General features: G+C 45.2%; 1 protein-coding gene across 17 annotated transcripts in view; it reads left to right on the plus strand.

Annotated features, from left to right (window-relative positions):
* MYCBP2 (MYC binding protein 2) overlaps positions 1-23,271 on the plus strand; it is a 1,769,078-nt gene that overhangs the window by 1,649,562 nt on the left and 96,245 nt on the right. For all 17 annotated transcript variants that reach the window (XM_069205243.1, XM_069205245.1, XM_069205247.1 and 14 more), the window contains 2 exons: positions 10,953-11,056; positions 11,933-12,121. In XM_069205243.1, coding sequence (XP_069061344.1) covers positions 10,953-11,056; positions 11,933-12,121 — 293 coding nt within the window. The remainder of the gene's footprint in view (positions 1-10,952; positions 11,057-11,932; positions 12,122-23,271) is intronic.

Here is a 23,271-nt window from a genome sequence, read left to right on the forward strand (position 1 = left end):
GAGGGGAGGGGGGCACATCCCTAATCCTATGGGGGGAATCCTCCAATCTCAAGATGGAGGATTTCTAAAGGCAGGGGCTGTCCTGACTGGTGGGTGACTCCTCCTTGTTTTACTCATTATCGTCTCCTGCCTTGCCGCCAAAAGTGGGGGCAGTGGGCGGAGGAGCGGGCATCTCCACTAGCTGGCATGCCCTGGGGTGCTGTAACAAAAGGCATGAGCCTTTGAGGCTCACCGCCAGGTGTTACAGTTCCTGCAGGGGGAGGTGAGAAGCACCTCCACCCAGTACAGGCTTTGTTCCTGGCCACAGGGTGACAAAGGCGCACTCTGCATGTTGCCAGAAACTCGTCTGGTTACGGCAGGCTGGCAGAAACTGGTCAGCCTAGCACTAGGAGTCGGACTGGTATTCAGGGGCATCTCTAAGATGCCATCTGGGTGTATTTTACAATAATTCCCACAATGGCATCAGTGTGCATTTATTGTACTGAGAAGTTTGATACCAAACTTCCCAGATTTCAGTGTAGTCATTATAGAATTGTGGAATTTGTGTTTGACAGATTCCCAGACCATATTGTATTGTATTGTATTGTATTGTAATCGTATTTATATAGCGCTTACTACCCCTGACGAGGCGTCAAAGCGCTTTTCGATGAGTAGCACGCTACTCCGGAACCCAAACAAGAATTAGTGATGGATTAGTATCATTTAATAATGAGTACAGTTTTAGTATTATTATGAGTTAATTTGAGCTGCGGATATGAGAGTCTGTTAGTTAGATTGACTGGAGTAATGGAGGGGTGGAGGAGGAAAGAAATCTAAAAGTGTTAATTGGGAGTATATCCTTCATTTACTCAATCCAAAGGCTTGGGATGAATAAAGGGGGGCGGAGGGGGGAAGAGTATGTGGAAGGGTTAGGGAGAGCATAGTAGCAGGGTGAGATGAATGCAGGAGAATTTAGTAGGGTTGTGTGGGAGGTCACAGAGGTAGAGTGAGGTTTGGTGAGTTAGATGTGGAGGTGGAGGGAAGAGCTTAGGCAGAGATATTTAGGAGATGAAAGTGGTCAAAGGGATTTGGGATGAGTCAGAGTGAGAATGGAGGATAGTTTGATAGAGACATGACATAAGAGTGATGAAAAATGAGAGCAGAAATTCATAGATATCTAGTATAACAACCCAAAAAAAACCAGGAGCCATGCAATGATCCACAACATGCCAAGCACAGAAACAACATATACACATACATACACATACATATATATATATATTTATACACACACACGAATACACACATATGCACATACAATACATAATTAGAATCATGGGTAAAAAATACTTAGTCAGACAGGTTTAAAAGAGTGTGTGTGTATTTTATTGTTATGACAGTAGCAATACATATTTTTCAAAGAAACTATAAATAAATAGAAATATACATATAATCTGAAAAAAATATTTATCTACATAGGCATATGCAGTTCATAGTTGTTTGAAAAAGGTGGTTATGAAGGAAAGAGCCAACTCTTGAGTAGTTTTCTGAAAACAAGAAAGTTATCTGTGGCTCTTATAGTTGGGGGTAATGAATTCCATAGTTTTGCTGCTTGGACGGAGAAGGATGTACCACCTACAGTCTTTTTCTTGTATGGTGGTGTCCTAAGGCGGGGTGCCATTCTTGAGCGGAGGGTTCTTTGTTGGATGTATTTGGTAATTTTCTTTCTGATAAAAAGTGGTCCTGTTCCATGTATAGCTTTGTGGGTGATACAAAGCAGTTTGAAAGTGCATCTTCTGGCAACGGGTAACCAGTGTAGTGCTCTCAAGGCAGGGGAGATGTGGTCTTGCGGCTTTATATGTAGTAGTAGCCTGGCTGCGGAATTCTGGATATGTTGTAGTTTTTTCATAACAGATAGAGATGATCCATGGTAGAGGCTATTGGCATAATCCAGTTTGGATAATACAAGTGAGATAGTAGCTTGCACCTTGTGTGGAAATCCGAGGTGGGGGAAGATGCGTCATAAAGTCTTTAAGGTGATGAAGCTTGTGCGTGCTAATTTGTCTACTTGGGTATTCATAGTTAGCTTGGAATCCATGGTGATTCCTAGGTTTTTCACTTCCTTGGATAATTGAGGAGGTGGTCCGAGATCTTCAGGCCAGACGCACAGAGGGTCATAATTTTTCCAGTCACCACATATGAGTATTTCTGTTTTGGAGGTATTTAGATTGAGATGGCTCCAGGTCATCCACTGATCAACGGCTCTGAGGCAACTGAAGATTTGTGACTTTTCAATGTTTTTGGGGTCTTCTAATTGAAGTAGTATTTGTGTGTCATCTGCATAGTTGTAGCATGTGAGATGGAACTCATTGATCAGTTCTGGTAAAGATATCATGTAGATGTTAAAAAGCAAAGGTGAGATGATTGACCCTTGGGGGACCCCTGTTTTTGTGAGGTAGGGTTCAGACGAGAAGGGGGGTGAGTGGATGATATTCGCTCTTTTTTGGAGATAGGAAGTAATCCAGTCGAGAGCAATCCCTTGTATGCCGGCTTCGTGGAGTCTTTGAGTTAGGGTGTCATGGTCAACCGTATCAAAGGCAGCTGAGAGGTCCAAGAGAAGTAGTGCAGCAACTCCATTTCGGTCGACTGTGTTTTTAAGATCGTCCCAGATTGCCATGAGTGCCGATTCAGTGCTTCTTCCTGGGCGGAATCCAGTTTGGAAGTCTGAAAGTATAGAATTGTCTTCAATGAATTGTGACATCTGGGCGAATGCTGCTCTTTCTATCAATTTGCCCAGGAAAGGTCCATTTGTGATAGGTCTGTAGTTGTTGGGGTCTTGCGGGTCTAGGTTTGTTTTCTTTAATAATGGTCGTATGTATGCCTTTTTTAGGTCTGTAGGAAAAGTTCCTGAAGTTAGAGTTGTTGATGATTCTTCTTACAGGTGTGGCAGCAGAAGTAGATAGCAGGATGTTCTTGAAGATTTGTGGTGGGCAAGGGTCAGAAGGGCAACCAGAAGGTCTGCTTGCTTTGACCAAATCCATAAATTCATCTTGGGATAGTTGTTTGAAAGACTGTAGAGGTTGGGATGGTTTATTCTTAAAGGGTATTTTAGTAAAGGGGTTGGTGCTGATGTTTTTCTTCTGTTTTAAATAGGAGTCCAATGTGTCTGCCTTGGTTGTGTAGTGAGTTGCCAATTTGTTTGTGAAATCTTGAGTGGTGGGATGACTTCCTTCCATGCATGTGGGTTTTTGAAATTCATTGAGAATTTTATAAAATTCCTTGGTTGTAGATTGAGCATTTAGAATTCGGTCTGAGTAGTATCTTTTTTTAGCTTTTTTGATTGATGATTTGTATATCCTGTTAAGTTTGTGTAGCTGCAGTTTGTCTTGACTGTTGTTTGTTTTGAGCCATGTCCGCTGCAACTTTCTGATTTGTTGCTTTATCTTTTTAAGTTCTGTGTTTCTCCAAGGTGTTGGTTTTCTTTTGTCATGTGTAGTTTTTCTGAGTGGTATTAGGACATCAAAAGCTTCCTGTAGCCACTCAAAGTTTTGGTACAGAATTGATTGTATCTAGATCTGTGTTTGCTGTTAGTTGTGTTTCTAAGTGATCCAAATTGAGTTTGCTCCATGGTCGGTAGGTCTATGTATGTAAGTGGTTGTGGGGTGTGTTGATTTGTGGAGTTGTCTGTCGGAAAGTTATCAGATGGTGGTCTGACCAGGTGGTTGGTGTGATGCTATGAATAGTAACAAGTTCAGGCTTAGCAAAAATGACATCTAGGATGTGACCAGCGATGTGTGTGGGATTGTGTACAATCTGATGTAGGTTCAATGCGAGTAGGCCATTGGTGATAGCTTTTGGATGGGGCATATTGGGTTTGTCAAACCAAATGTTAAGATCCCCAAGAATGCATAGATTGGGGTATAGTGTAATAAGGTTTGAGACTGTGTCAAGAAAAGCATCAGGGAAAGTGGAGTTGTTAGGTGGAGGTCTGTAAAGGAGGAGAAAGTTACAGGATGAAGTTGGAGTAGGGTGGCATCTGGTAAGGAGGGCTTCACAACCTTGTATGGAGATGTTGTCTGTTTTACTGAGGTTTATTGCCTGTTTGAATATAATAGCTAGTCCACCTCCTCTCTTGCCTATACGGTTTTGTGTGATGGTTTGATAGCCCGGAGGAAGGGCTTCGTGCAACACTGGTGCCATGTCATCTCCCAACCAGGATTCCGTAATGAATAGTAAGTCAGGTTGTGTGTCTGTGAGCAGGTCGTTGATGTGGTGCTTGTTTTTTGAGAGTGATCGAGCATTTATGAGCTGGCAGTTTAGAGAGGGTGTGTTAGTGGTAGTGTTGTTTTGTTTAGTAGAAGGGTAAGTAGTATAATGTGAGCTTGAAGCAGGAGTGTTGCTAGTTGTGATAACTGTTTGAGGCTCACAATAGTCTTGCTTTTCAAGATAGTGTTCCTCCTCCAGCAGGGAGGCATTTTGTTGGGTCTGTGTGTGTGGGTGGTGAACTTGGTGGCTGAGAGCCATGAGGAGTGTAGTGTTTTTTGTAGGGTAGTTGTATTATGTAACAAACAAGGGGATGCGAGGTTGCTATGATTGGCATGTTTTTTATTTTGTTTGCGTTTGTTTAGTGTGGATGGAGTATGGGTTAGGGGTGGTGGAGGAGCATGTGGATCATGATGTAAGGCCCTAAATTGTGCAATGGAGGAGAGGCGAGTGAATGAAGGTTGCTGGGATGGGGTGCTTGTGGTAGGTGTTTGTGAAGAGTGGGGGGTAGGGGTGGAGATAGGATGGAATTTGTATCCTTTGTGTAGTCCTGGGGGTGGGAGTGGGTATGATGATGAGTGTAATGTAAGTTTGTGTTGCTTTGATGTGCTGATGTTTGTGGTCGGTATTGTTTTTGTGGAAGAATGAGAGGGGCTATTGGTGTAGTTGTTTTTGGTGAGGGATTTCTATGTGAGTTAGTGCTGCTAAGTGGAATTTGAGTGTTAGATGGGGTGTTGATGTGTTTTGGAGATGAATGTATGAGGTGTGTAAGAGGTGATGGGTGTGTGTCAGGGAAAGAATTATTAGTTGATGACCGGAAGGGGTAATATGTGTGGTGGAGTGAAATGTGGGGATTGTATGGTTGTGTGTAATTGGTGAGGAGAGGGGAAGAGTGTTTGTAGATGATGTGTTTGAAGGCAGGGTTTGGGCATTGTTATGAAGACAGGCGGTCTGTGTGGAGCGAACAGCGGATTGTGTTTTTGGTTAGTATGAGCAGAGAGTGTGTATCTGGGAGACTGAAACTGAGGGAAATGTATGTTGTAGTTTTGTATTGTGTGGGTGGTGGCAGGTAGTGTTAGTGGGAGGGGACAGAGTAGTGTTTGTTGTGATAATGAAGGTGTTTGACTGTAGTAGTTATGGGGGCTATGTGTATATGTGTTTTATGTAGGGTATTGTGTTGGGTGGTGGGGCAATGCAATCGGTCTGTGGTCGGTTTGTGATGCGTGAGTTGGATGTCTTTGTAGAAAATGTGATTGCATGCTGAGGGATGTGTAGGGGTTGACACCATTCCTGGTTATGTGTGAATTGGGCAGCATTTCTGGCCCTAGTCCCTAACAGGCCCAAACAGGCAACTGCCCTTGTCCTCTCCGTTCTTTGCCTAGACGCCCGGGCTGAGACGCCCTGAATCCTGGCCTTTTATAGCCCTACCGGCCTATAAGAAGCTCGTCCTAACCCTAGCCAATCCTGTTTTAAACCCTGATTTAGCCAACTAATGGAAGACCCAGCCCTATTCATCAGTCACAGCCCTATTTCCTGACCCCCAATCAAAGCCGCAGCCCTAAAGCCTACAGCCAATCAGAATCCTAGCCCTAACCACCAATCACAGCCCTAGAACCAACAGCCAATCAGAATCCCAGCCCTATCCACCAATCATAACTGCATCCCTGGAGCTAGCAACCAATGAAACACCATCTCCCAAAAACCAATCACAACAGCATATGCAACAACCACGAGGAACCTATATAAGGAGCAAGTTAACTAAACTCCAGTCCCTGTGGCCTGGGGGGAGGCTACTGCTGCTCTATTCAGTATCTCCTTGGATACAGACAGGCTGAATCCACACTTCCAAGCTAGCAGAGTCTACTTTCCAGGTAAGGGGGAGATTGTTTAAGAGACAAACACTGCAATAGTTCTGGGCGCACACTCTAAAATCGGGCTTTTTAAGGCAAAAATACAGGGGGGCAGACAGCTTTTAAGCACAATTTAAATCACACAAACAGATTAAAAACAGTCTCCTTAAACCACACTGAAAGATGTATGTAGTCTTTTTACTAAGAATAGGGGTGAAAAAAAGGGGGGCAGAGGGGGGAGCCACAAACTAACAAGGGAATTCACACAGTCACGGCAAAAACGATTTTTCAACAAACACCACTTTAAAAGAGGCCAGGCTGCCTGAAAACACAGAGAGTCCACAGTAAAACAAACACTTTTTGAACAATTAATACTATTTAACTAGAAAATATCTTTGGGCTCCTTACCTAGGTCTTCTTGCAATCCTTGAACACTGGGCTGTATCAGGACACAGGGGAGATCCACACAGGAACACAAAATGGAGGTGTGTGTGCGGGTGTGTGCGGGTGTGTGTGTGTGTGTGCAGGTGTGTGTGTTTTTCTCTCCGTACATAAAAATGCCAGGTGAAATCCAACTGACACCTTACCATACTCGATTGAAATCTCTTGTAACCAACTATTTGTTAAAGAATATATTTGTTAGGGGTGTAACGTCCTAATCACCCCCTACACACACACAAAGCTACACCCCTGACGTTGGAGTATAGTTAGAGCAAATAAAACTTTTCAATATTGTGAGATGTGTGGCCTCGAGCATCACTGGAAGTGTGGCGTGGACGTTGGGGGGTTGAAATAATATTTTCGAGAAAACGTGAAGTGCGCCAATTACGATGAATCTTGAAGGCCCCAACAAGCCCCGCTGGAATGATGTCTATCAACAAGTACTGGAGGCGCTGGACGCCCTTGGTAGAGCTTCTCTGGGTCTGGGGTGGGGGGGTCGAGTCTTACCCACTGTGACCACGACAACAACTAAATATAGCGCCACCTCCTTCATAGCGCTGGTATCTCTGACTGCGTCTTTGGTCCTGTAGCTGAGATGCCCCCCCCTCCCCTCCTGCAACACCTTCGACGACCACCCTACAGCTCGAAGAGGCGGGTAGGACAAAAACATAGCTTTGCTGCAGCTCAGTGGGTTGTGCAGCAGTTCAGAGCTAAGCTTTTAACGGTGAAACGCCTCGCTGACCCCGCACCTGTCTCTCACAGACATTTTTATTTTGCAGACGCCTCATGAGCTTGTGACTCAAGGTGCAAATTTCAACCACAGGTATTTTAAGAAAAGTTAACACAATCGAATTATGTAAATTATACAATACCCCACATCACCGAGGTGTGTTCAAAGTCATGTTGTCATCAGCAATAGCACCGCTGGTAATTCTAGCAGTGCCTTGGGGCAGAGCAATCCATGGAGCAGCAGGTGCAGTGGCACCGGGCCCAGGAGGTTGAGAGCGCACTATACCTTATGGCCGTCTTATTATTACCCAGCGGGGCAAGAGGGGAGTTTCCATTCCATTGCTTGGATTTGTTTCCACTGAACCCTGGCAGCGCCACTGGTGCCACTTTCGGGCTGTTTAGCGTGCCTTCTCCCCATATGTGCACCGCAGCCGACTCCCCGGCCGGGCTTCCTCTCGGGCTGTGCCAGCCGGGCAGAGATCTCCTCGGGGTGTGTCCCCTCTACTGTGTTTCTGTGCCCAGCGATCTATTCCCAAATCTCTCTCCCTCTCAGGTGTGCCCAAGTGCCGGGAGGGCTGGTCTCGCATGTCGGTGCATGGGCCGCTTTTTTAGATGTTTGTGGCCTGTTATACGGCCCAAAGGGCCGGGTTTTGGTGTTAATGTCCCTGATATGACCACAAACATTGTCGAGCACGGACAAATGCATGCGGTATCCCATATTGTGCATACCTGTCAGTGCTTCTTTGCAAGTTCAAAACTGACCCAATTTACACATTTGGGCCACTTTTTTAGTTAATCGGTTCATATGTGGGGGCACTTTTATTCTGACGCTCGGGTCTATTTTCTGTCCCGGGCCGACCCTGTTCTTAGCTGTGCCTACCCGGAGTCCTTCCTCCATCCTGTGCCCATCCCCAGCTCTGTCAAGAGCTGCCCGCTCGCTTGTGCTCAGCCACCCAGTCCAAGTCCTGCCCTCTCCCTTGTGTTGTGCTCTTCTTAACAAACCCGTGCCCAAGACCCGGCAGTGTATACGGTCCTACCCCCAGAGCTGTGCCCCTCGCCATTTGCACCAGTGAGCAATATCACAGACCGCGCCATCCACAGTTATTACACCCCCTCCCATTCCCAGCTATTACCTCCGTAGCTGCGCCCATAAAGTACTCAGCGCAATGACCCCCCTGTGCCAATGCCATACTCGGGGGAGCTGTGCCGCTCTCCCCTGCCCCCAGTGCCCCTCCAGCAGTTGTGCCCAGTAACGTACTCCAGGGTTCTGTCCAGTTTCTATCCCATGCCGTGCCCTCCAGGTGCCCCCTGCTGGCTCCCCCGGGCGTTCTCTTTACTTTCCTGTGCCCCCGTCCTCCTCTCCCTTCGTACCCCAGGCTGTTGACCCCGCGTTCCCACCACCCCTTACTCCCTCCCCCCTCAGCGGCGCTTACCTGCCGGCAGGGCCTTGGGCGGCGAGGTCTCGGCAGGGCCCCCCCAGCGCACGGGCCCCAGCTCGGGGTGCGGGCCCCCGGGGGGCAGCAGGCTGTCCAGGCTCTCGGTGGCCTGCTGTCGACGTAGCGCCACCTGCGCGGCCAAGACCCGTTGGCGCTCGATGATGAGGATGCACTTGTCGCAGGTGCAGTCCTTGAAGCGGCAGTGGCGCTTGTGGCCCTTCAGCCACGACAGCACCCCGTGGTTCCGGCAGCGTGCGCACTTGGGGGTCCGTTGCAGTGGGGGCCTCGGAGGCGCCACGGGCCCCCCCATGTACAAGTAGGGGGGTCCATAGCCGTTCATTGCAGCGTTGCCCCGGGATGAGAGGGCGCCCTGGGCGGCGGTCCGAGGAGTCTGAGTGAGGTGGAGGAGGGAGAGGGTATCAAGTGGGGAGCACTTCAGGGGTAACCGGGCCCCCTCGAGGTGCACTGCTTCTGTCCGCTCCTCTGCCTGCCAGTGCGGGGAGGTACTCTTTATGGCTACCCTGCAATTACAATGTCTAAGGTTTTGCTTAGACACTGTAGGGGCATAGTGCTCAAGCACATATGCATTCACCTGTGGTATAGTGCACCCTGCCTTAGGGCTGTATGGCCTGCTAGAGGGGTGACTTACCTATGCCACAGGCAGTGTGAGGTGGGCATGACACTCTGAGGGGAGTGCCATTTCGACTTAGTCATTTATTCCCCACCAGCACACACAAGCTGTGAGGAAGTGTGCATGTGCAGAGTGAGCGGTCCCCAGGGTGGCATAAGACATGCTGCAGCCCTTAGAGACCTTTCCTGGCAAATATCCTACATAGCGACTGTCTAGCCTAGGGCCGTGTGTAGATATTATAATGCTGCACAGCTGATGCATTCTACCCATTTTATTCTGGTCTAAGAATGTAAATTCACAGGTTATAATAGATGGCAGTGTAATTCTAGAGACATTGTTTTACCTTCATAGAAAGGAAAAAGGACATGAGGCCTCACTGCATGTGCACATTCTGGCAAACAGGACAGAGGTGGCATAATATGAATGAGGAGGTTAGTTATCCGACTCTAATTTGCATAGGATAAGAATGGTGACACAATTGGGGCATATAATAGTCTTCCCCTTTGATGTGTGTGATTGGGATCTTTGTGAGTTCCTGGATTTGATTGCGCACTGAAGACCAAAACGTAAATTCTCTTTTTTTCTTATATGTTGTCAGTTTGAGATTAGCATTAAAATAGTGATAAAACATTTACTTACTGCTACAGATGGATGCATGAAGTGGGACCCCTGACATCAACCTAAAATAAATGGGAGATAGATGTCAGATGGGGAATCTAAGAAGTTCTGCTAGAAGCACTCATGAGTGTGAACCTTGTCATCATATTAATTCTGACTTGTTAAAGTATGTTTGGAACTACTCTAAATGTGCTTTTTTCAGACAGTTGTCAATAAAATCACTCTAGATATGCGAGTGGCTTTGGCTGGTGGTCCGCAAAGAGAAATACTCCTGACTCAACTAGAAAACTGGCCCCATTCTAGAATTAATTTATGGGGCTAGTAATTGTATCCGTTATAAAGAAGCATTGACTTAAGGTGGGCGATAAGGTTTCCTCTTGGTTAAAAGGGTTTTGAGTACAGGTTCAAGCATATTGGAATGACGAGATCTGGATTGGGTCTTCATATCAGGATGCCAGCCATGTAAACAGAGCATAGGACATATAGGAGTAAGCTAGAATTTAGCACACCAGTTAACGTTCAGCATAACAATTTACATGTGTTTGACAGAGTCAATAGAGTCCACACAACTATGAACACCCATGTTGTTGACAATAGTAAATAAGTAGGTTACAAGAATAGGATCAGTGTGTTCACAATTGTAATTTCTGTGGTGTTTCTGCTTTGTTTTTGTGGCTTATAAATCAAAATGTTTGTAGTATAGATGTTATACACTGCATTACGTGAAACTTGGTATCTGCAACAGACTTCAGATGCTCTAGAGAAGTATCATTAGTCTTTGGATAGACATTTTCTTCCTGTTTGATATATCCCAGTTTGTTGACACTGAATGGCATTTGGTTTGGATGGTCGTACTTTGTGCAAAAAATGTGCCTAAATGTTCAACAAAACAGACGAGCAGCGTGTCCTGTATTAAAAAAGAAGACTGAATCTTTAACTGACAACTAACTTTTGGCATGTTGAAATAGCTTTCATTTCTGTGCATTGAATTTGTTTTGCTTGTAGGCAAACCCACGAGTAGCAGCTCCGAAGCCTGTCGTTTCTGCGGGTCCCGAAATGGCACCGAGTTATCAGCTGTAGGCAGTGTTTGTTCAGATGCAGACTGTCAGGTAGGTCAAGTACTACATATAAAATGCAGACTGTCAGGTAGGTCAAGTAGTTCATATGAAAATGACCAGTACTAGAGCAAATTATTTTGAGATTTAGGTCGGCAGTTGATTGCGCCTGGTTATTGTACGTGCTGTGTTGCCACAACTAAAGAGAGTGCAGGGCTTGACTTCTGTGTCTATTGCATAATAACTCCTCCGGCAACAATTTTATGTACAATCTATTGTGAATTATGTGTAAAATGTACATGACGTTTAAAAAACAAAATGTTATGTTTGCTTGTACTGAGTCACTGAAAAATCAGGTTACATTTGTTGTAAGGGAATGAAAAGGGATTTTATTTTCTAAATGCTAAGATTTCATTCTCATTTATAACCCTTTGCCTGTACTTACACACAAAGGGGAAGTAAATCCTATACACATGTGCTTTGCTTGCTTTAGTTCTGTCAGGTTCATTGAGAGTGGGCTGTCTTTGCCTATTTCAGACAATCACATGATTAAATATTATCATGCAGTCTCCTAAATGGAAAGTAATTAAAAGATTATACATAGGAATATGTATACACTTCAGTCACCGATTGTCCACTGCCTTCTATAGATCACATTTGCTGTGTGTGTGTGATTGTGTGTGTTTGATTAGTTTTTGTTTAATGCACAAAAACATTTTTAAGGACCTTTGTTAAAGGCTCAATGAATAGTAAGAGAACTCTAAAGAAGGCAGGGTAATGAGCAGATTCCATACTATATTATAAATACAGTGTTAAGGTGTGAGGGAGAAGAGAATCTTGTAAGGTGCTTGATACTAAAGAAGTGTTAATGTGTAAAAGCTGCAGATGTCCGTAGATGATTTGTCTATTTTTTGTTCCAATGATCTATAGGAGTACACCAAGCTAGCCTGCAGCAAATCCCACTCTTGTGGGCATCCATGTGGCGGTGTTAAGAATGAGGAGCACTGTTTGCCTTGCTTACATGGCTGCGATAAAAATGCCACAAGATTAAAGCAAGATGCAGATGATATGTGCATGATTTGTTTTACTGAAGCCCTCTCTGCAGCACCAGCTATTCAGGTAAGTCACCTGGTACTGTGTACCTTTCAGTATTGAGCGCTTACCGATCAGCTTGTCTCTGAATTTTGGGGATATGATGTGTCTCTGGAAGTGTGAGATAAACTTAGAGGTCTATTGCATTTGAAGAAGCTGAAATACGTTTTTCAAATGAAATCTGTTGTTGGTGTGGTGTATGGAGTGCTTAACACATGGTACCACAAACCATATAGGATGGAATCCAATGTAATAACTTCAGTTAGAGGCTAGGACCTGAGCCTCCTAAAGCAGCATTCTGCCACTATCAAGGTATCTGTTTATGGCAAATACACATCCTGATTCAGTTTGAAGCTGCTTGTGGTGCTGTCCAATAAAAACCACTGACAATAACAAAAAAGTAGCCTTTGCTAACTTGAAGGTGAAGTGCCTTGGCTTTTTATGATCTACTCCACAAAACGTAATCAGAGACTTTTCAGTGCTTATATTCCTAATATAATTTAAGCTGCAGACTCCTCACCTTGTAAATTTTCCCACACCCCAGACTGGATCTGGAAACGTTTGCTACCAATTCCCTTGCACATCGTAGGGGTAGGGTCATGTGACTTCACACCTTATCCGTCCAGCCCACACTGGGACATTCTTTTTGTGTCTTCTGACATGTATCTGGATCTTTCGAATCTTCATTCTGACAAACTTGTTTCCCTATGCAACACAGTATGTTTCCTCCTAAAAGAACAGGCTTTTTCCAGTGTTGACACTGTCATCATCAAATGTCGGTGACCAACACCCCCAGCGTGTGTCTCTGACTCCTCTGCTCCAAACATTACTCAATCTTGTACGACTGCTGTGCCAAAATGAACTGTGAGGCCACCTGCAACTGCGAAGTGAAACAAGCTGAACTTTGCCAATCTAAGTCAAGGGTGCAGACGCTCAAGCTCCCAAGTGACCAATTGTCATCAAGTTTATGGAGTTCAGGTAAATCAAAAAAGACCAAAAATAACATAGGAAGTCCAAGCATGGGTCTCCATTGTCCCACCACTCACACTTCTCAGTTGCGTTACGCCCCAGCCACCTCTAGGCCGGAGAGTCAGTCCTGTACTTCAGAACCGATTCCATTGCTGGTCCTGATGTGCTCCGAATTCCCCAGGCATTATGTGACACTACAACATTTGTCATACCCTGCCGGGTCCCTTTGGTGCACCTTCAGGCCAAAGGATCAAAGGGGGCTTCCAGTTGGGTTTCTGCCAGCAGATAGATTTGTTCCTGACAGTGACTGTTCCCCTCAATCTTGCTTCAAAGTCAGCCCCTTCCTCAAGGCTTTGCTGACTCTCCATGCCTAGCGGCCTATGCCACAAATTTGGGCATCAATCCCAGTACCAACAGCAGAAACAGAGTTGATCATTTTATCAGACGCAGAGACCCCCTTCTAGCCAGACCTCCAAAATGTCAAATCAGAACCGGTCATATATTTTCCACACTATGATAATAGGGATATTCATGATGACCAAGACCAGTATGATGAAGGCAATATATTCGATGATCTTCAGGCTGTCAGTAGTTTAGATACATCTCTGGATATTCACCTCTCATCCCGATCCAGACTATGGCAATAGCAGAATCTTCCTCCTTCTTCGAGGTGATCAGGAGGGCAGGAGAGTTTTTAGACCTCAATTTACCTACCACTTAAATGGAAACATACGTACTTAGCAAGCTCCGAAACTTTGAATAAACCAGCCAAGAAACTCTTAACATTTAAAGAGGCCCTGATGGATGTCCTGGTGGGCACCAGAGAGAAACAGGATATTTTCCTCCAGTGCTTAAGCAAATGATGAGGTGGGACAGACCTGCTCCTGGAGGTATTGATTTCCTCCTCCAGCACCCGACTCCAGAGAGCTTGGTGATATGGATGTCCCCCAGTTGCCCAGGCCCCGAATCATTCCCCATGACTCCCCCAAAAAAGAATCTAAAATGGATGGAGACATTTGCGCTAACCTTACCCTCAGGTCTGTAAATACTTTGTGGCTTCTGGGCAGGTACTCATGTGTTGTGGGACAGAGTAGCAGACATCTTGCCAACTGTCCCAGAGAAAATCAGATCAACGTTAAAATGTTTGGATATGGCAGCTTTGTGCCAATGTGCTACCCAGACACCCCTTCTCTTCCCCCGCAGCTGCCTCAAAACACTTTAATCTGCCCTTGGCGGTATGTGATTGCCCGGTTGGAGGTCTCGTCACCTTTCATCTCCACAGATGGAGCAGCATCACATATGCCCAGTAGATGCTATAGATTGTGCAACCACACTACACACTGGCTTCTCTGTCATCCCCCTCCTGCAACCCCACCTCCCTCCCACTAGGTATGCCTCCTACCGAGCAAAACGTCAGGGAGGACATCTTGTCCATACTCTGCTGGGACATTCAGGATCTCTAGACGAGGTGAGCAATAACAAGAGTACCTTCATCAGAGATTAGGACTGGTTATTATTTCCTGATGCTGAAGAAGGATTGAAGCCTTAGTCCCATCCGAGATCCTTTGCCCTCTAAACTTCTTCACCCAGAAAGACAAGTTCAGAATGCTTACTCTGACCAAAGTTTTGTCTGTACTGGATGGTGGTGGTGGATTTGCAGGATTCCTATTTCCACATTACCATCCTGCAAACCCACAGGTGCTGCCTGTGTTTTCAGACAGGCCAAACACATATTCAGTTCTCTAGGCTCCCTTTTATCCTTACTACCGCACCCTGAGTGTTCACGGAGATGATGGTGGTTTGTTCGCCATCTGCGGAGGTTTGAAATACCAGTCTTCCCTACCTTGAGGACTGGCTAGTGAAGGCAGGCTCGCCTCAAGCATCATCCTTAATTTTCAATCCTTGACTTGGGTCTCAATGAAAGTGTCTGGAAGGCTTCTGGGCTGTTTGGCCTTCTGCATCCTGCTTGTAGACCATGTCAGATGGCACATGAAGATTTGACAATGGGATCTGAAGTATCAGTGGGTTCAGCACCAAGGGGACTTTGTCAGAGTCCATCCCAGTGTTGGAGGAGACTCCAAAAGACTTTCATTTGTAGATGTCCGACCTCAACTGGACCAGCAACAGAGCCCACGGCTTCCCCAATCAAAGCTAATGGCCTGGAAGGATGCGTTGTTAGTGGATTAGGGAGGCCATGTGGTAGAAGTAGAGATAAGAGGACTCTGTTTTCCAGCCTCCACATCAACCTGCTGGATCTTCCAGTGTCAACACAACTGTCCTGTGATGATGCAACAAGCACAGCAGAATCGGTCATGGGTCCTGTGCCAGGGTACTCTTCGTTTCTTGGAGTGGCTAGGTGTCCATGGCATTTCCCTGGTTGCCCAGCACTTAACAGGATCTTTTAATGCTAGGTCAGATGAAACCAGCAGAAATTTTGCCTAGTGGATAACAAATGGCAGTTGCACTCTGCGGTGGCACAGGGCATCTTTCAACAATGGGGAGAGAACCATGGCTTAATCTGTTGGCCACTGCAGAGAATGTGCAGTGTCAAAACATTTACATGTTGGCGTGCCCAAGGCAGCTTTCTCTTAGGCTTTCATCTGAATCGAGTCTCTGGACTATTGTACACCTTTCCACCCGTACCTCAGGGATCTCCTGCAGCAACAGCAGGGAACAGTCCTGCACCTAAGCCTGGGCAACCTACACCTCCATACTTGGAGACTGAACAACTGCATTTGCTGGCATTCGGTTTGCTTCCTGAAGTGGTTGGAGTCATCTTAGTGGCCTGGAGACCATCTACCAAAACTGTTTATGCAAGACGCTGGCAGACATTTGTCTGATGCTCCGCCCCAAAATATTCCAACCTTGAATGCACAGTCAGATGTTTAATGTTCTGTCTTGCTTTAGCCCAGCAAGGTCTTGCTGTGGCTACAGGTAAAGATCATCATCCACCCTTCCTACATTTGCCAGAGCAGCCATCTCTCTTCAAGTCACTGGTTGTGATGCATTTCTAAAGGGTCTGATACACCTGTTGCCACCAACACCGTTTATCATGCCTCAGTGGGACCTTAACTTGGTCTTCTCTTTGTTGATTTGTTACTCCCTTCGAGCAAAGGGTAGAAGCACACTCTGTTCCCAAACCATCAAGACTGAGGTCCTCATCACCATGACGTTTGCAAGGCAACTCAGCGAACTTCAGGCACTGTCCCTGGCACAGTCATACACTTCATTCTTCCTAAACAAACTACCAAAGGTAACACCTTTCCATGTAAGGTGTCCATCACTTTGCTAACTTTTTATGCACTGACCCATCCTTCCAAGGAAGAGTGAATACTCCACCTCATGAGCTTATGCAGTGCATTTAGATTCTACATTAACAAGATAAGAGAATATTGACAAGATTACCAGGTATTCTGCGGTTTCTCTGGAGAAAAAAAAGGGTAAAGCGGGTCAAAAGAGAACCATTTCTGAAGGAATTGTGTTATGCATCAAATTCTGCTCTGGCTGAAAACAGCCCCCCAAAAAATTGCATGCTCATTCCACCAGAATGAAGGCTACTACACTATGCTAGTGCAAGTTGTACCATTTCTGTACATTCGCCAGGCAGCTATGTGGGCGTCGCTCCTCACGTTCATGAAGCACTACTGCCTGAACAGCCAGGTCTGGCAGGATGGGCATTTTGCCTGATCTGCCCTTCATTATTTCCTAGTTTGAGCCATTCCACAGACACACCATCTGTGAGGTATTGCTTTAGGTATCTATTCACTAGGTTAGGAATCTGTGGTTAGAGGTCACTATCAGAAGAATAAGTCACCTACTTTAGACAATGCATTTTACGGTAGAGACTCTTTCTCCAACCTGAGGTTCCTCACCCATCCCCTCCTTTATGAAGAATTTTCTTATTCACCCCATTAATTAGATCCAAAATGTGAACATTTTCACAGTGCCATATTCCAAAGTCAGTGAGTTACGTACATTGGCCCGGACCAAGATCAGAAAGAAACTGACACCAGCCAGCATAGGTGCTGCATACATGGGGGCCCTAGTGTCACCTCCAGGGCAGGACGGATCTGACGCAGAGCCTCTCGATGCCTCCTGAAGAGCTCACGGGAATTTGGAGCAAAAGGTTACTGTCTCTAGTCTGTTGCCTAGTGAATTTCACAATGTGAGGAATCTGGTTAGGTAGTCCCTACCAGAAAAGGTGTTACCGAATGTAAGGAACTTGTTCCTCACTACATGAGTGTAATTCTTTTTTTTTTAAACGTCTACAGTATCTGTTATATCCTGAATAGAGATTCTTTTTATATTTAAGGATGTTAACGTTTGTCATAGGGAAGAATATCAGTCAGGCAAATGTCTTTATTCGGCAGATTGCCATAAAATTAGAAAACCATTTAAATACAAATTAAAATTTTAAAACATATGACTTTGCATCGATAATCATGCATATAAGAAATGGGTAAAGCTGCAGATTATTGAATTAACATGTCATCCATCAAAACATATAGAGGGTCATTCTGACCCTGGCGGCCGGTGGCCGCCAGGGCCACCGACCACGGGAGCACCGCCAACAGGCTGGCGGTGCTCCAACGAGCATTCTGACCGCGGCGGTTCAGCCGCGGTCAGAAGCGGAAAGTCAGCGGTCTCCCGCTGACTTTCCGCTGCTCGTGTGAATCCTCCATGGCTGCGGAGCGCGCTCCGCAGCCATGAAGATTCTGCCCCCCCCTACCGCCATCCTGTTCATGGCGGGAAAGCCGCCATGAACAGGATGGCGGTAGGGGGGGTCGCGGGGCCCCTGCCGTGCCCATGCCAATGGCATGGGCACGGCAGGGGCACCCGTAAGAGGGCCCCGCAAAGTATTTCAGTGTCTGCCTTGCAGACACTGAAATACGCGACGGGTGCCACTGCACCCGTCGCACCTTCCCACTCCGCCGGCTCGATTACGAGCCGGCATCCTCGTGGGAAGGTCGTTTTCCCCTGGGCTGGCGGGCGGTTTTTCAGCAACCGCCCGCCAGCCCAGGGGAAAACTTGTAATACCCGCCGCGGTCTTTTGACCGCGGCGCGGTATTTTGGAGGGCGGCATCCTGGCGGGCGGCCTCCGCCGCCCGCCAGGGTCATAATGAGGCCCATAATTTCCTAATTACTAGAAGGAACTTGTAAGGCATTTTAAGTTCATGGCCTATATCTAAATCAAGTGATAAAATGTCATCAACCAATTCATATTGTTTCCTAATAGCAATAACAGATTTAAGATAGAATGACAAATTTTAATAGTTGATAATTTATTAACAAAGCTCATTGCTTCCTTGTAGTGTCTAACTTTTGCCCTACACAACAATGGCAGTATAAAAGCATATTTAGGGGAAGTATGCAGTGTGCAAAATAAGAGAAAGTGGCATGTGCTGTGCTTGGACCTAGCATCACAGGGACAGGTGGGCAGGTCTTTTTGCCAAGTACACTGCGTGGGAAAGGCCACTCTGAAGTGGATTAGAATCAGCCTTACCAAGGATAGGTGAGAGCATACTCCGAAACTAGGCTGAATAGGGAAATAAATCTCAAAAGATCTCTGCTTCATGGAGTCTAAGGCTCACAGTATTCTCTTTATAACGCTGTTACACCACTTCTTTTGCATTTTCAGGCAGGGACTTAGGGTCTGCAAACATATGTTCAAGGCCTAGATTTCGAAAAGATGTTTTCAGATATGAGAACCAAGGAATCTTATTCATATTAGCCAGTTGTAGACAATCAGTCATACAGTCTTGCGCCAAACTGGCCCCCAGGTTTCTCCAACATCTCATCTACAGTAAAAGAGGAGAAACAGCAATCAAGTCCTCTAGGTACTGCATACTCAGTACCCATTGACAGATATTTGCTACATTCTTGGGTACCAAGAGTAATCTATTTACAAATTTGTTCTCAATGCATTGTAGTGAGTCTGCTTTGCCATAACCCCACAGTCCCGCACCATATGTAGCTGCTGTTACACATTTAGTTTTATAGAGCGTCACCATCTGTCCAATTGGTTTATGACCTAATTTAAGAGCGAAGCGAAAGATCGCATCTATATTTCTTACAAGTTGTTGAGTCTTGACCTTAAGATGGGAATTCCGTAACAGGGAGGAGCTTACATGCATACCCAGATAGCAAAGGACATTTCTCCCCATGGTAAATTGTTTAGACTTTATATTCCGGGGACCACGTGTCATTACATAGGACTTGGCAAAGTTTACTTTCAAATCAAGGTCCTGCATAAAAGATAAAAAAGTTTTAACAGGCCTTGAAGGCCATTTAGAGGATGCAAGATTAATCCAGCATCATCTGCATACAATAGAACTGGAAGCTGTCTCTGCCCCATCCTTGGAAAATCCTTCCCGTGCCTTATGGAGACATATAACCCATTTACGTATAGAAGAAATACAAATGGGGCTAGAATGCAACCCCGCCTTGTTGGAATTGGGGGTGTTCTCTCGCCTTGCGGACCGTAGTGCACCGACACCATAAGGTCTGTATGTAAGCGTTATATTAAAACCAACAGTTTTGAATCAATACCCAGAGTTTCCGTGATTTGCCAGAGCTTCTCTCTGTTTACCAGATCGAAAGCACTGGAAAGGTTAATAAATGCCATATGAATGTCTTCTTTGAGTTTTTTTTTTTGCTATTACATATTTACTAAGAATGAGATGCAAATTTAAGGCCTGATCAACTGTACTTAAACCGGGCCTAAAGCTATATTGGATTGGGGAAAGAATCTTTTCCTCTGTCACCCTCTCTTCCAGACGTGTCACAATCTCACTTCCTAGGATTTTAGTGGTAGAGTCTATAAGGGAAATTGGCCTATGGCAAGTTGGATCTTGCCCATTGCTTTTTTTTTTTTTTTTACAAATATGAATAATTATGGCCAATTTTCATGAAGAAGCATGTTACACTCCACTACGCTTATTAGGACATTTGTGACTAAAGGGCCCAAAATATGTAGCATAGTTTTAAATAGATCTACTGGGACCCTGTCTGGGCCATGCACCTTTCCTGACCTAGAACGATTTATTGCTGTAATAACCTCTTGTAGATCAATAGGAGTATTTAGTGGGATTAGGTTTATTTCCACGAGATTCAGATTTATGGTTCCATCCCCTTCATGATGATGATCATTTTCCGACTGAAAGCCCTTGCGTAGTGTTGTACCCAAACATCCTCTGTGATCAAACAGTCATCCAGTTGCATGTCTTGATCAGAGAAATATGGATAATTTATCACCCCCCCAGAACTTAGAAGTATCCTTCAAGTGAGTGGCTGCCATTAGATCTTCCCAGGCCTTGGTTCTATTTTAAAATTTCCTCTCTGCCAATATTGCCTTATACTGCCCCCTTGCCTTTTTAAAACATTGTGTGAGCAGTTGCGCAAGCGGAATTAAACCATTGATGCACTGCCTGTCCCAATTTTGATCTACTAGTAATCTCTGCCGCAGAGATGGCACTGCTTAAATGCTCATATTCCTGTACTATGAAAGGTGTGAGGTGGCCGATATGCTAAGTAAGTATTAATAGATTCTAGCTTTTGTTTAATGATTCTCTGATTTAACACCTGTTGATCAACCTTTTCCCATTTCCCAAGATTTCCTCTCCCATCCCGATTATTTGATCCTAGTTTGATACTATAGGCTAGGTTTATACACAAAGGATTATGATCACTGACACAATGTGGTACAATCTTAAAATCATGAATTAAATAGGAATCATCTGAGCTAATACGAATAAAATATTTGAAGCTCCCTTTGGAATTCCCTGTGAATGTCGGAATTTTGTGAATGTTTTAAATCACTCTCTCCCTTGCAAACAAGAGGTCATATTTACTAATAAAAAATATTAAAAGCATCCCCTTCATCTGTATGTTTGAAGTGGGTCACCTTCTCTGAAATCTCCTACCCAGAGTATAGTTACCTCTTTATGCTGAAGCCGGGTAGAAGATGTGGGGAAATCCATTACATCCCCAAGACGTTTCTTTAGAGAATCATATGGTACATTATTATAAAAATGTGTTAACAAAATACCCTTTCTCCCCTCAATTAAGAATAGGACAATCATAAAATAAGGTGAGGATCAAAGTAGGGATGCCCCTATTTTTACTAGATTCAGCGAAACAAGAATAGCAAGACCCCCTCTATCCCTTCCTGCTGTAGATGGGATCGCTGGTTGATGCAAAGTTAAGTAGCCATCCAGATGGAAGGAATCTGTCGACCATGTTTCCTGGAAGGAATCTCTCGACCAAGTTTCCTGTAAGCAAATAATATCATGCATGGATACAAAATTTAACCAGTCTGGGTTTTGTAATTTCGACCGGACTCCTGCTATGTTCCAGCTAATCAGTGTTAAAGATTTATATCCTAATCTTACAACTGGATCTTTCATAATAGTTATTGAAACCAAATCCCTTGGAGGGGGGCTCGACAGGCCCACCTTGTCCTCTGGCGGATCAAAATATCTTAACCTACTCCTCTTCTTGATCCCTCCAAATCATTCCTTCCATGCATAGCTATAACCACAAGTCAGTTATTTCCATCTAAGGAGTTCAAAACCTCAAAACGATTTGCAATGGGAGCATTCATCTGGGCTTGCAAAACTGCCAACCTTGGGTTTTGGTTTAATGACACTGCAAGGGAGTCTGAAAATAAAACGGAAAGCTTAGTGGATGCACTTGAATCCCTTCTTTTGCCCTTCACAGTGATCCAAGTCTGCCAACAGACACTTCACCAAACAAGGGTTCTTAAAATTTATCACAATACAATCTCCCTCAGAATATTTAATTGACGGACCAACTCACTTCACTCTAGGCGCCAAAAGGATCTTATTAATTAAATCCTCTTGATATCTAGGTTTTGCCAATTGGCGGACCTTCTCATCACAGCATTTATATCTTCTCTGTTACATCCATTCAAAGGAGCCACGTTTTCAAACACCAGAACATACGGCATTCGTTAAGGGGTAAATGCAGTGTCTCTTCCAGATTATTAGTGGTATTAATGCTAGGGGGTATTAGGGCACCCAGGGAGAGCCCCCTTTTGATTTCCCAGATTGTTTCTATGCTATATATGTAAAGTTCTAGGTTGGCTAAGGGAGGACCATTCTCCTTCAGGCCTAGATTATGTAAAACATTTCCAACCTTTAGTACAGACCCCTGTCTATGAATTTTCCCTCGCATAGATGACTCTGAGTTGGTTATCTGGAAGAACAAGCTAGACACATTGGCTTGGAGATGATCCAGTCTCTTAGTGATCAGTATAATAAGTTTCTCCTCTAAGGTTGTACAAAATGATTTTAATTTAGAATCGATTTTATAGGTAAGATCATTTGAAGTACCTTTCCCCAATGTACACTTCCTTGGCGTGTGAACAGCCGCCTGGAGTCCCCCACTACCTTTCATTTGTGTATTACTTCCCTTTTAAGGTCCTAAAACCCCCTTCACCTTTTTGACCCCGCCCTCCCTCTCTTCTCGTCTTCAAAGGTGGGAAGTTCACCAGTAAGACATTTTTTGTTAATTCCTTGGTTAATTACTTCGTTGGACACGCATCCTGCGAGGAAAGGTTCAAAGAATGCACGTTTGTTCCGTCATGGTGCGGGTCAGAGTCCGGGGACTACCGCGCTGGTTGCTCAATTGTTGTAGACTTTAAAAGTACGAAGGGTTCCAGAGGCGGCCTCTGGGACAGTTTCTGTATGGCCCCAATATTGACCTCCACTTGCTCTAATTTGGTCTCTGTAGCCCCCATAACAGAGGATAAATAGTTTGAAATTGACAATTGGTCTGGGAACTCAAGCTGCTTTTCCCCCTTTGCATATTATTCTTTCTCTTCCCCATTAGAAATAGGTTTCTCACATACCTCGTTTATCCCACACAACAGGGATCACTGTGAAAAGAGAAAGGGCCCAACCCGACCTCTTAGCCGATGACAGGCAAAGACAGGCCCGGTCTTGGCCCAGGCATGTGTTCCGCCCTGCGGAAGTGCAGAGCTGTTTGAGGCCGGTTCCTGCCTCCTCCACTCCAGCAAGGCAGCATGGAGCTGGTAGCCCACTCGCAAGGTCTCCTCCAAACATTTGTCCCATGCTGCAGAAGTGCAGTGCTGTTTATGAGGCCGGTTCCTGCCTCCTCCTCTCCCGCAAGGCAGCCTGGAGCTGGTAGTATGCCGCCCACGAGGTCTCCTCGAAAAGTTTGTCCCG

This window comes from Pleurodeles waltl, chromosome 8 (assembly GCF_031143425.1).
Source record: "Pleurodeles waltl isolate 20211129_DDA chromosome 8, aPleWal1.hap1.20221129, whole genome shotgun sequence".
Classification (NCBI taxonomy): Eukaryota; Metazoa; Chordata; class Amphibia; order Caudata; family Salamandridae; genus Pleurodeles; species Pleurodeles waltl.